The sequence below is a fragment of the Sinocyclocheilus grahami genome, unplaced genomic scaffold (assembly GCF_001515645.1).
Source record: "Sinocyclocheilus grahami isolate Dianchi unplaced genomic scaffold, SAMN03320097.WGS_v1.1 scaffold406.1, whole genome shotgun sequence".
NCBI classification, from domain to species: Eukaryota; Metazoa; Chordata; class Actinopteri; order Cypriniformes; family Cyprinidae; genus Sinocyclocheilus; species Sinocyclocheilus grahami.
The window spans coordinates 257,705-271,988 of record NW_015505585.1 but is presented as its reverse complement, the minus strand read 5'-3'; the positions used below and the strand labels follow the sequence as shown (position 1 = coordinate 271,988).

The following is a 14,284-nucleotide window of genomic DNA, read 5'->3' as shown; positions in this document are numbered from 1 at the left end:
GTAATTATGTCCCCACTGGATGCAACAAATGCCTCGTTTGTAATGGGTTTTATTGGTTTTGTCTCGTCTAGTGATGTCCGGATCAAGAACGAATCGTTCTATTTAACCGGGTCTTCTTAGTGAACCGGTCGAACCAGTTCACCAAATCGAACTGAATCGTTTGAAACAGTTCACGTCTCCAGTACGCACTAATCCACAAATTACTTAAGTTATTCATTTTATAAACGTGCCTGACACTCCCTCTGACTCGAAATAAACCAATATCCCGAGTTATTCAGTTACTCCTAACAGTACATTGACTGAACTGCTAAAAGAGAAGCGATGATGGGATGTGCACGAGCAGAGCAGCTGGACTGAGTCTCGTCCTGCTGGGAGACAGCATCACAGAATGGTAAGGGGCGTAACATTTCCGTCACACGCTTGAGGTGTTCGGCCAGTCACAACGCACTGGATAGCTGGCCAATCACAGCACACCTCGCTTTTTCAGAACGATGAGCTTTGTAAAAATCGACGCGTTTCAGAAAGGCGGGGCATAGAGGAGAAACATTAATGTACATTATATGGAAAATAATGAGTTTTTTTAACCTTAAACAGCATAAACACATTGCATTACACCAAATACACAACATAATGTTCTTTTTAGCAACATCATATGACCCCTTTAATGTCAGAGATGCACAAGAGTATGAATCCACCAAACAGTCTCAGTGTAAGTCATTGCCAACAAAATTATGTTTTTACGTGACAAAGCTGAAAGTTATTAGACAAAATCATTTCTGTGAGGTTGGTCAATGCTGAGAATGTTAGTAGAATATCACATTTATATCAGAATAGTCAATGGAAACTAGAGTTATTAAAATGCTGAATATTTAATAAATATCAGATGAAAAATACAGTGATATTTCTGAAGAAATTTTTCATTTTATTTTGACTGATGCTTTTAAGGGCATGTATGGATGGACAATTTCCTCCTGTCTCTATGTTATAATCTATATTGACTCTTGGGTCAGTGATCAAGTAATTGGATTATTTTTCATTGTCATGTATCTCTAGACTCAGTTTTGGTCATTATTGTGAAATATATATACAGTATATATATATATATATATATATATATATATATATATATATATATATATATGCACAGATGATTGTGATGTTTATTGATGATGATTATTTCATTAAAATTATTATTTATTTTACAAAATAATATAGATATTAAAGAAAGCATTGTACTGAAAGCAGACAGCCAGGTTTTGTATAAGCAGATCAGATCTCATGCTGTTGTGCTAATGATGCTCTTTCTTAGGCAATCTGTGTGCTTTTCATATAGTGTGACAACAAAATACATGCTATTAGCTCCACCTATACCCAACCCACAAGAGCTATAACCCTGCCACGGGCAGGAGTACTGCCCGTCTTGTAGGATAAGACTTAGAGTTTTATCTTCTGAGCTCAACCTCACCTTGAACCCAGTTGTGATTTCTGTTCTGTGAAATGCTTTTTTGGGGGACAGATGTCGGACAAATTCTTGTGGATCTGGTATGAGGGCAGATATCTTTTGGGCAAATTGTGTTAAACATAGTCAGTGGCAGTTGGACAGACTGAATACCAGGCTGTACACTGTGTTTAAGTAGAGGTTGCCTGCCAACCCCACTTGTGAGGCTGAATATTTTGCATGCGAGTAAGTGGTAGGCTGAGGGCTAGCCTGTAAATCACAAGCAGTCATCAGGGCCACATTATTGACTAATCACTATAATCACGACCCCCTGCTTCCTCCCACCCCTGCTCATGCAAAGACACTGTCAAACACAGAGTAGTCATCTTACTATCTTGTAGTTCAGCTGGTTTCATGCGTGTTGGAACCTCTATTAGTTTTGCATGCTCACGGACACTCCATTGCGCATTATAGAGGTGCTGGATATTCTGTCTCTTACTCAGCAAAAGCTACTTGACAAATGTGGGAGTTAAGCTCCAAAATTAACCTGTCCTATAAAAAAACATGCAATCAAACAGATCCCATGACATTTCTTTATAAATAACCCTTCAGTATCGATCAAGACATTCTTGGGTTTCCATACAGAGTTTCTTCTTCCTCTCATGGCTGTAATGATAACAATGTTCTCCAGAAATAATTTAACCTTCACTTCCTCTCAGGAATAGAGGTGTCTTCTGAGGAGCTGTATGGGATGTTTTGTTTGGAATTTTACACTGCATTACAGTTTAAACATCAAATGATGACTGAAAGTATCTTAATCTTTGTTTGTTTGACAAACCAAGCCTTTTTATTTAAATTTTATAAAAATTTTCTTATCTCTCTTACATCAGTAAGGTGTTTCTCAAGTAGTTCAGCAGAGAGGAAACAGGAAAAAGGGCCTGTCAAGCAATAGATGCCAATATTGTTTGTGCAAACAACACACTTCACCCTACTCTGTGGGAAGAGCTGAAAGCTTGGCCTGTTGTAATTGTTTCTGAGAGAACACATTATTGAGTCATTCAAGCATCTGACCAAGATTCGCAGATAAAAGAAGATGGATTTAACACTTTAATTCCTGAATCACAGGCCGTTTGCTATATTAGTGATTTGTAGAATGAAGGAGCTGTCCATGGTGCTGCTCCTGAATCAGCGTTACCAAATATCCATTAGTTCTTGCAGTAAAAATCTCATTTATAATTTTTTTATAGAAAACTGTTTCATGTTTCTATTTTATGTCACATGTGAACCTTCCACTTTTTGAAATACAGGTAAATCCACCTCACCTTGCAGATTAAAAGGCAAATCCTCATGTTTAGGCAGATTGCCTTCAGTAAACATTTTTTCCATATACATATATATATATGACAAGACAATAATTCTGTGGGCAGTGAATTTGAATGAGAAACATCAGTCAGATATTTTTGGCCAAACTCACCATAAATGCTTCCAAGGACCAAAGCAGCTCCACTCCACAATCTAGTAGATACCTAAACCAGCCTCATATTTCATTTCACCTTCACTTTACATTAGTTTTACTGTTTAAAAACATCACATTCTGCTCATGTACATTGTTGGTTTTGAAATTGTCTCTTGAAATTGTACATATTCGATATGAGATACTGCAACTCCATGAAAGGGGATACAAGATCTTGTAAGATTATACACTAAAGACAAATATGTATTGATTTATGTTTTAATTTATTACATGGTTCTATGCAATACTCGATTCTGGTCTATAGCACCATCTACTGGTCAAATATTTCCAAATATTTGCCATCATGCAAGGCAATGCTGTATATTTTTCTGCTCATCTCAGTAAATGAAACTGGCTCTACTGTCATGTCTCTTGTATCACTCTATAGATTCACTCTCTCATTTCATACAAATGCAAATGGTGCCGTCTTGTATCGTGGTTAAATTGTGGAGAAAATTACTTAAGTATTAATGTTACTGTAATATTGGTGCAGCATTCACCTTGTTATCGATTGTTTTCTACATTGTACTTTTCTACATTGTAAATTTCACAATTACAAAGTTATGACAAATAACACATTGAATTAAACATGACATTTTGAAGTAGATAAACTGAAATAGTATTTTCTTGTAAAATACACTTTTTACATGGTATTTATTTATTTGTCAAGTAGCATTCATGTCTGGGTTTATCTATTTATTTTAATTGACACAAGAACAGGAAGTATTACATAGTCACATTATTAACAACATTAGCTGCTGGGGGAAAAAAACATACATTCCAATGGTTTTCGTGTATGTATTTTTAAATGCAAATGAGCTGCTGCTCCCCCGCCCCCTTTTCCAGAATAAAGCTGTGCTATTACAGCTAGTACCCCAGATACTCTGCCAAAAAACATCTGTTTGGTTTTGATTATCATGTCTATCGCGCTGAAATCATGATTTTTAAAACCATATCAGTTTAAACTTTTGATATAGGGTTTTCTGAGCGCACACATCCGAAGCACGTGCACAGAAAGCATCTGTCACACGGCATGTGAGTACTAAATTCTCTTTCATGTCTTATTGCACTTAAACTGTCAAATACACACAAGTTATGTTTAAAATGCACATAAGTTACAAAAACACAATCGATTATGTCTGTGAAGGTAAACAGCTGGGAAAGAAATCGCATGTTTATATTAGATCTGTGTATTAAGTGACAGCAGCGCCCCGTGGGTGGAAACGTGCAAATTAAGGGGCAGTGATATTATAATAAGATCCCCTTCCTACATCACTAGGGGAGCGAAATCTGAGCAGCTCGTTTGTTCACATGCTTGCAGAGAAAAGCTTACCAAAAGTTATTGGGTTGCCTTTTTTCATGTTTTCTGGGTGGTTAGTAGATGCACTGGGGACCCGATTATAGCACTTAAACATGGAAAAAGTCAGATTTTCATATGTTCCCTTTAATACTTTTTTACATTTTAAAATGTCATTCTGAAAATAAAAAGGGACATGGCAATGCTTCTAAATGTCCTTTAAAGAATACTGTTTACTTCACAATTACAAAGTTAATTGAAATAACACATTGAATAAAGTTATGACAAATAACACATTGAATTAAACATGACATTTTCTTTTAAAATACACTTTTTACATGGTATTTATTTATTTGTCAAGTAGCATTCATGTCTGGGTTTATCTATTTATTTTAATTGACACAAGAACAGGAAGTATTACATAGTCACATTATTAACAACATTAGCTGCTGGGGGAAAAAAACATACATTCCAATGGTTTTCGTGTATGTATTTTTAAATGCAAATGAGCTGCTGCTCCCCCGCCCCCTTTTACAGAATAAAGCTGTGCTATTACAGCTAGTACCCCAGATACTCTGCCAAAAAACATCTGTTTGGTTTTGATTATCATGTCTATCGCGCTGAAATCATGATTTTTAAAACCATATCAGTTTAAACTTTTGATATAGGGTTTTCTGAGCGCACACATCCGAAGCACGTGCACAGAAAGCATCTGTCACACGGCATGTGAGTACTAAATTCTTTTGGACAGGTGTCTTTTATACTGATAATGAGTTCAAACAGATGCCATTAATACAGGTAACGAGTGGAGGACAGAGGAGCCTCTTAAAGAAGAAGTTACAGGTCTGTGAGAGCCAGAAATCTTGCTTGTTTGTAGGTGACCAACTACTTATTTTACCGAGGAATTTACCAATTAATTCTTTAAAAATCCTACAATGTGATTTTCTGGATTTTCTTTTCTCATTTTGTCTCTCATAGTTGAGGTATACCTATGATGAAAATTACAGGCCTCTCTCATCTTTTTAAGTGGGAGAACTTGCACAATTGGTGGCTGACTAAATACTTTTTTGCCCCACTGTATATATATATGACAAGACAATAATTCTGTGGGCAGTGAATTTGAATGAGAAACATCAGTCAGATATTTTTGGCCAAACTCACCATAAATGCTTCCAAGGACCAAAGCAGCTCCACTCCACAATCTAGTAGATACCTAAACCAGCCTCATATTTCATTTCACCTTCGCTTTACATTAGTTTTACTGTTTAAAAACATCACATTCTGCTCATGTACATTGTTGGTTTTGAAATTGTCTCTTGAAATTGTACATATTCGATATGAGATACTGCAACTCCATGAAAGGGGATACAAGATCTTGTAAGATTATACACTAAAGACAAATATGTATTGATTTATGTTTTAATTTATTACATGGTTCTATGCAATACTCGATTCTGGTCTATAGCACCATCTACTGGTCAAATATTTCCAAATATTTGCCATCATGCAAGGCAATGCTGTATATTTTTCTGCTCATCTCAGTAAATGAAACTGGCTCTACTGTCATGTCTCTTGTATCACTCTATAGATTCACTCTCTCATTTCATACAAATGCAAATGGTGCCGTCTTGTATCGTGGTTAAATTGTGGAGAAAATTACTTAAGTATTAATGTTACTGTAATATTGGTGCAGCATTCACCTTGTTATCGATTGTTTTCTACATTGTACTTTTCTACATTGTAAATTTCACAATTACAAAGTTATGACAAATAACACATTGAATTAAACATGACATTTTCTTTTAAAATACACTTTTTACATGGTATTTATTTATTTGTCAAGTAGCATTCATGTCTGGGTTTATCTATTTATTTTAATTGACACAAGAACAGGAAGTATTACATAGTCACATTATTAACAACATTAGCTGCTGGGGGAAAAAAACATACATTCCAATGGTTTTCGTGTATGTATTTTTAAATGCAAATGAGCTGCTGCTCCCCCGCCCCCTTTTACAGAATAAAGCTGTGCTATTACAGCTAGTACCCCAGATACTCTGCCAAAAAACATCTGTTTGGTTTTGATTATCATGTCTATCGCGCTGAAATCATGATTTTTAAAACCATATCAGTTTAAACTTTTGATATAGGGTTTTCTGAGCGCACACATCCGAAGCACGTGCACAGAAAGCATCTGTCACACGGCATGTGAGTACTAAATTCTCTTTCATGTCTTATTGCACTTAAACTGTCAAATACACACAAGTTATGTTTAAAATGCACATAAGTTACAAAAACACAATCGATTATGTCTGTGAAGGTAAACAGCTGGGAAAGAAATCGCATGTTTATATTAGATCTGTGTATTAAGTGACAGCAGCGCCCCGTGGGTGGAAACGTGCAAATTAAGGGGCAGTGATATTATAATAAGATCCCCTTCCTACATCACTAGGGGAGCGAAATCTGAGCAGCTCGTTTGTTCACATGCTTGCAGAGAAAAGCTTACCAAAAGTTATTGGGTTGCCTTTTTTCATGTTTTCTGGGTGGTTAGTAGATGCACTGGGGACCCGATTATAGCACTTAAACATGGAAAAAGTCAGATTTTCATATGTTCCCTTTAATACTTTTTTACATTTTAAAATGTCATTCTGAAAATAAAAAGGGACATGGCAATGCTTCTAAATGTCCTTTAAAGAATACATTAAACAAATGTAAACGTCTTTGTGACATCAAAACGGTAGTACACTTTCTCTGAGTTAAATTATGGTTAGGTGACTTGAAGGATCTCTTGGTGCTTCCTGTGCTTCCCATTTACGCATAAGCCCTGGCCCAGTGCCAGAAATCTCCCTGTGTTGAGATCACTGCCCATGTAATCACGTTTATGCAGATCCACTGATGAGGACAGTTAACTAATCCTCCTGCCTTTCTCCTTCAGTACTTATCGCTTCTATCTCTCTTGTGTTGAGAACAAATACAGCCCCACTGCATATGTCAGCAGAGGCATTAAACTGAGGCCTGTATGACATACCTTGATATAAATGTTTTTCCCAGAACCTCAGTGAAACTGATTAATGAGCTGACCGCAGCGACACATCAGGTCGGGAATTTGTGTCCTTCAAACTTAAAGTCACCATAAAGGCAGAACATTGCTCTGATTTTAGTGCCATTCCATCAGCTGTTATAGGTCTGACACATCTGATGATTGCAGGGTGACTGTGATGCTTTTAGAAAATTTAAAAGTAGTAAACGAGCAGCTCTTTTTAATGGTAGCATGTATACATTGGAAGAAGTTGAGTATTTTTAACAGGTAAAAATGATATAGTTCATATTTGTTAATTGTAATAATTGTTATTGTAATTTAAGTTACTTTTATATTTATGGGTGGCAAATAATAGAATTTAAAAGACAATAAAATGCTGTGAAGTATCATACAAATATTATTCAGAAGAAGGAATTACCAAAAAAGTACACTTTTACAGTAAACCATTATTAAAACATGAAATATTGTTCAAATTAAAGTGAGAGTAACTAATCATTTATAGGGAAAGGTGCATTCCCAGATTTTTCTGTATGAACCATCAAATTTGTTTGGATTTTATTCATTTAGAAAGTTAGTTTATTCTTATTTTTGTTATTACCAATGTGCACTGAATGTTTTATACTCTATTTTATGTTTTAGTCCATATTTGTCTTGATTTTAGCGTTATGTTTTGTTGTGGTTATTTTAACTGTAGAAAAAATGTTTACAGTGAACTTGTATACAGTCCCCTTGTGGACAGATTTTCAGCATGTTCAGTATGATAGCTGGAAATTTGTTATAATGCAGCAATGTCGAAAAGATGATTATTTGAAGGGTTTTCTGACAGGAAAAAAAAATCACACAAAATGAATTGGATCTCAGTTGGAAGAGTTACCTCACTGACCCTCTCCCCAGGGATTAAAATTAGCTTCTTTTGTTTTACTCTTATCTCCATGGGTACGTCAACCTCTGACTGGATTTTAGGTCTCTTGGTCACAGTCAGACGCTACTCAACCCTACCTGGCGGGGACAATCCCTGCGTCATGCGATAGCAATTACAGGCTCCCTGACAGCTATTCAGAGTCCTTTCCTTATACTTCTACTGCATTACACAATGTCAAACATTGTGCCTTCCTGTTGACCCCGACATTTGTTTAGCCTGGCTCACCAGTTGTTTAACGTGCTCTAGCAACACTCAATACTTGAGTAATCAATAACAACAAAGCACTCTGTTTTACTATACAAATGACATAGCAAAGTTATGCTGTTTAGATGCTGGTTAGGGAATTTTCAGTTTTGCCATTTTATAGGCTTTTCTTGCATAGTTGACCGATCCATTGTTGGTTAACCATTCACTGCATCGTTCAAGCCCTCAGCAAGACTTTTGAATTAACCTTCTCTATAAACTCATACTGAAAAAAGCATTCATTGTAATGTAATGTTATTGTTGCAATCAGAACACCGTGACATTTTTCACTCTTGTTTGAGAACTGTATGGACCTTGCGAAAGGTGTTCACATTGTCGTCTGTGTGGGAGGACATTTCAGGATAATTGTAATAGGATCGAGTTTCTATCTATAGTAAGGATATAGAAAGGTTAGGAGCAGTTACTCAGTCTTTCCCCTCCCCCCACAAGGGAAGAATCAACCTGTAATCTCTTTAGTTTTCTTTAAACACTGTACTATTAAGCATTCTAGTAAAGGACAGCGGGCTGGCACATTGCGTCACAGTGCTTATTCTGTGAAATTAGTGAAATCATCCATCACTTAGTGCATCATATATTTTCAGGAAGTGTGATAAATTTGGATTGGTCTTAATATAACTTCATATTTGTCTGTGGTGTAATTAATTCTGGTGTAATATCATGAAGTTGATCAAATGTACTGAATATGTTAACGTGTGTTATGACATTGCCTTCATAAGGGTATTTATTTACGCCACCCACAATGACAGAACACTGTCAAGGTCAGCCGTTTTATTCTCCACCCAGGGTCATTATTAATCCCTTCTTAATGCAGTTCCAGTGAACGAGTTACAGTTGCTCGATCTATTGCTCACTGTTTTTTGTAGTACATCACAGATTGAGATTAGAATGTATAAGGGAGTAATGGCAGGACAATAATCTAAATGAATTCCCTAAAACTCAAACTTGAAATAATTTGACTATAAACTTTAACATACAATGTGCACTTTCTCACAAACATCTTATTAAAGCATGAAAGTAAAAAAGTAAGAAAAGTAAGTAGATGGGTGGTGTAACTGGAAGCTGAAAGAGCATTTCATATAATTTAAGGATTTTTGAAGAGGCCTAAAATTGATACAGCAATGTTAAGGCATGTTAAGGCTCAATTTATAAACATTTCATGATCAATGTCAATTTTTCAGTTTAAATTTTGGAACTCTGATTAATACATTTCTTGACATTGATAAATGGCAGTAAGATAACGTTATCCTAAAATTTCAACAGAAATAGGCTCAGACTTAACGCCTACCTGGATAGCATTCACAGACTGACATTGTCATACGTACATTTTAAAGGTTTGCATTGTTAATGCTTGTTTTTTGTGAGAATGTGATGTTTCTTCTACCTGTAATGCAGCAAACAGGCAAATTGATTTGATGAAATGTAATAGCCAGACGAGTAACTCAGTCTGATCAGGGTTATTTGATTAACTTGCAAGATGATTCAGATAAACTCACGGGACAACCTCCATATTCTAACAAAGTAGCTGATCAATAAGTGCTTGTCAAAGCCGTTTGTGAATTGATGTGCAGTAAGAGAATGAGAGAACAGACGATGCAGATCACATTATCCTAATAAGGATGAGGGCACAGTCTCTTTCAGTCTCTCATTTTGTTTGCTCTTAGTCCCATTGGCCTTTGCATTGTTATTATATATTCAAAAAAAATTCACTGTTTCTTTGAACTTTTGAATACCTGTAACACTTCAGATGTAATAGAGTATGCGTTTTACAATTACAGAACGACCTTTAGGTGATCGTAGTGAATTTTGATTTTGAATACACTGACTTAAACTTAAGTAGCACTGTACATTTTGATATGTGGATTTATGTATATTCGGAATACAGTGGTCATATTTATTTGGGCACTTTGGAGTTTGTATATGGAGTAAATTATGTTACATCACTAAATGCTCTCCTCTTTTTGTTTTTTTTGTTGCAGATTCTGGCCATAATATCAATTCTGTTCATCATCCTTTCAACCATTGCACTGTCACTGAACACCTTGCCGGAGTTACAAGTGACCGATGAATTCGGACAATCCAACGACAACCCAAACCTGGCCCACGTTGAAGCCGTTTGCATCGCCTGGTTCACTATGGAGTACCTTCTCCGATTTTTGTCTTCTCCCAACAAGTGGAAGTTCTTCAAAGGGCCACTGAATGTGATTGATCTGCTGGCTATCCTTCCTTATTACGTCACAATATTCCTCACAGAATCCAACAAGAGTGTCCTCCAGTTCCAGAACGTGCGCAGGGTAGTTCAAATCTTCCGGATCATGAGAATCCTGAGAATCCTGAAACTCGCGAGACACTCGACTGGTCTTCAGTCTCTTGGGTTCACTCTGAGAAGAAGCTATAATGAACTCGGACTTCTGATATTGTTTTTAGCCATGGGCATCATGATCTTCTCCAGTTTGGTGTTCTTTGCTGAGAAAGATGAAGACGCTACGAAATTCACCAGTATTCCCGCTTCATTCTGGTGGGCAACAATTACCATGACAACTGTAGGTTATGGGGATATCTATCCTCAAACCCTTCTGGGCAAAATAGTGGGTGGTCTCTGTTGTATCGCTGGCGTGTTAGTGATTGCTCTGCCCATTCCCATTATTGTGAACAACTTCTCTGAGTTCTACAAAGAGCAGAAGCGACAAGAAAAGGCTATCAAACGAAGAGAAGCACTTGAGAGGGCCAAGAGGAACGGGAGCATTGTGTCGATGAACCTGAAAGATGCTTTTGCTCGCAATATGGAACTGTTGGATGTTGTGATAGAAAAGAATGATGAGAAGGGCGCAGACAATCATCTTTCACCCAGTCGCTGGAACAATCCAAAGAACCCAAACTCTGACTCGAGTTCCAAAGACTATGATGCAAAATATCAAGAAATAGGTCAGTTGGCTTCTCCAGAACGATTATTCAAACCTACTTCAAGCCCTCAGCGTCTGAACGCGAAATCCCTCGAGCAAATGTACAACCAGATGACAGCTGCCTCATCCATGAGCAGCAGCGGACAATCGGCTTCCAAAGCGATCACTGTTGGAAGAGAAGAAGACATGGAGATGAAGGTAGTGCAGCGTGAACCACGGCACAAAGAGAGACCCATCACTGAGATAAGAAGACTGTCCAGCGTCGACAGTTTCTCCAGCTGTGCCACAGACATCAGTGAGGTAGAGAGAAGTGCGCTACTGCCAAATTTTGCAGGAGCGCAGACAAGGCATCCACGTGCTCCTCCGCCGCTCGATCTAAGCCAGATCACCTCCCTGGAGAAACGGGCACCTGAGAAAGCAAAGCAGTCCGCGGTAATCAAAGAAGGGCTCTATGAGTTTGTCCAGTGCAAATCAGACAGCAGCGCCATGTCGCAGGGTGAGGAGAACCAAAGCTTTGATCTAAGCGATGAAAACATCAGGAGCCCTCCACGAGGAAACAAAGTCAAAGTGAAGGGACTCAAAGTGAACTTCACCGAATCTGCAGACGAGGGGGTTTCCAACTTGCACTTAGTGGTGACGGATGATGCAGCCACACTGACACCAAAGCTGCCGTTTTCTGATCCATTACTGTTGGCGGGTTCTCCTCAGCACAGTCCCAGATCCCCAGGGAAAGGCTTTGAAGGGGATGGAGCCACAAGCTCTCCAGGGTTCAGTCTGTCATCTTCTGAAAGCCAAAGAGGGAGAAACCACGTCGATAGAGCCGCAGTTACTCCCACCTCCCCTAAAAGTGCACAAAACTGTGCTTCTGCCACAGTTGGTGCCATTGGAGCAGAAGACAACAATCAAACTGGACAGAAGGTGGACAACCACCTCCTTTCACCTGATATTCTCAAGTCTTCAGGGGAGGGAGGTCGCTCACCACCGTGTGAAACTAGCATGTGATGCGGTGTTGCATTAACATGTTCACAGAACGAATGCATTAAAATATGCGGACAGAAAGAAGCATACTGATGTAGTGAAGGGGATTTTCTTTTGTCTTTCTTCGACACTATCGGACTGCATAGCCGCAGAGATTAACTTTATGATCCTGAGAGAGAAGGTCTGCTCTCAAATTCAAGAGTTTAGTGATATTCCTACAGAGGGAGGACATTAAAAAACAAATCATACTCTTATTATTCTATCTTCTTTTTTTAACAGTACAACCCTCCACGTGAAGGATTAGTTAGCAGAATCATATATCTTTTGAATCATAGACCGATTCAGACAACTGTGATAAGATACCACAAATCATTCATTGTCATTTACAGCCCACTGGGCAGTTGTTGTGCGTTCACAACACTGTAACATTTGTGTTGGGTTTAATTGTTCTGACCAAAGTGCTACCAGTGTAAATTGGTGTCATCATTTGACTTAAAATAATATTTTTGACCAAAATATGCCTTCATTTGACATTATTCCTCAGTGGTCATATGTGAAGCAACACAAAGTTTTCAGTTCTTTCTGCAAATGTGGATCAAATCAAATTCCATTTTTTTCTTTAACCATCCCTTTGAGAAATAGAAAAGGAAAAACATACCAAAATAAAACAAGTCTGTACTAAATATTCTGATATCTATATGAGCATGTCTGTTTCAGTGAAACACAGGTTCAAGTGTTTCCATTTGCATTACTTTATAGTTGAGCCATAGTCTACATAAAAATACATAGTTTAGCATGGTTACTGCTGTGGGCAACCCTCCACATCAGTGAATCTGTAAAACAGTATGGAAAGATCATTGTTTATAAGTTGCCTTCAAATCAGAATCAGCTGAGGGAAAACTTTTGACGGCCATAAATCAACTATGCCCTCCGCTGGATGAAGGAAACGGCACTTTATTTCTACAATGTCATCTTGACTGGATGGGAATATTGTACATTAAAGAATGTTGTTTTAACGTTCCTCTCTTGATGTGCAATACAGTTGACCGGGTAACAAAGAGGTTATTAAAGGTCAACAGCTCAATGCAGAACCTTGAGCGTATGAATTGTATATTAATTGTACATTCAAGACATTATCAGCTACATCCATTTAGTGTGTAGAAACACAGGTACACAAGTTGTGATGTCAACCGCACTTGAGTGATTTTTAAAACAAGGCAGGAACACAAATCCTGCTTTAAGTATTCAAATCGGTGCCTTTTCATAAACAGTAATTTATGAGAAGGCGTTAAGATCTTTGGTTTGGTTCAGACGAGACTGTACAGAAAATCCTACTTTTTAATAGAGTAAAATATGCAAATATAATTAAGTTCTCAGGGTTTTTTTTTTTTATGTAATCTTGAAAGCCCCAATGTTTCTGTATGCGAAAATCATTGTTTGCTGTTCAAATGGAAAGGTGATGGAACAGAACACTGAACATAACTAAAGCGCTGCACGATCATCAACTTGCACAAGCATTGAGCAGATTTCTTTAATACAACTTGACTATTGTATGTACATTCCAAAACAAGTTTCATTTCTGCATATCAAATGTTTTTCATTTAAGTTCGGATCCTAGTTGATATATCAATGTGACATTGTTTAGAGTTGCATATCTTTTCTTTGAATTAGTAACTGCATTGTTCCAGATACCTAGAATGACCATTAAATAAATGTTTGTACGGGACATTACGAGTGTGCTCTTTAAAATGAAAACACCAGTAGACCTTCAACCTCATCCTTAAGTGGTTTAAAAGTGAGACTAGATGTGATTAGAGGACACGATGCAGCATCTTTTAAGTGTAGTTGAGACTTCAGACACATGCTTTACAGTACATCATATTAGCAGTCATATTAGTGTCACACACACAAAGTGACGCCAAGAAATAAATC

General features: G+C 37.4%; 1 protein-coding gene across 1 annotated transcript in view; it reads left to right on the top strand.

Moving 5' to 3' along the window:
* LOC107550713 (potassium voltage-gated channel subfamily B member 2-like) overlaps positions 1–14,278 on the top strand; it is a 25,104-nt gene extending 10,826 nt beyond the window's left edge. Inside the window, exon 3 of the mRNA XM_016232070.1 lies at positions 10,451–14,278. Coding sequence (XP_016087556.1) covers positions 10,451–12,376 — 1,926 coding nt within the window. The 3' untranslated portion in view covers positions 12,377–14,278. The remainder of the gene's footprint in view (positions 1–10,450) is intronic.
* The last annotated feature ends 6 nt before the right edge of the window (positions 14,279–14,284 follow it).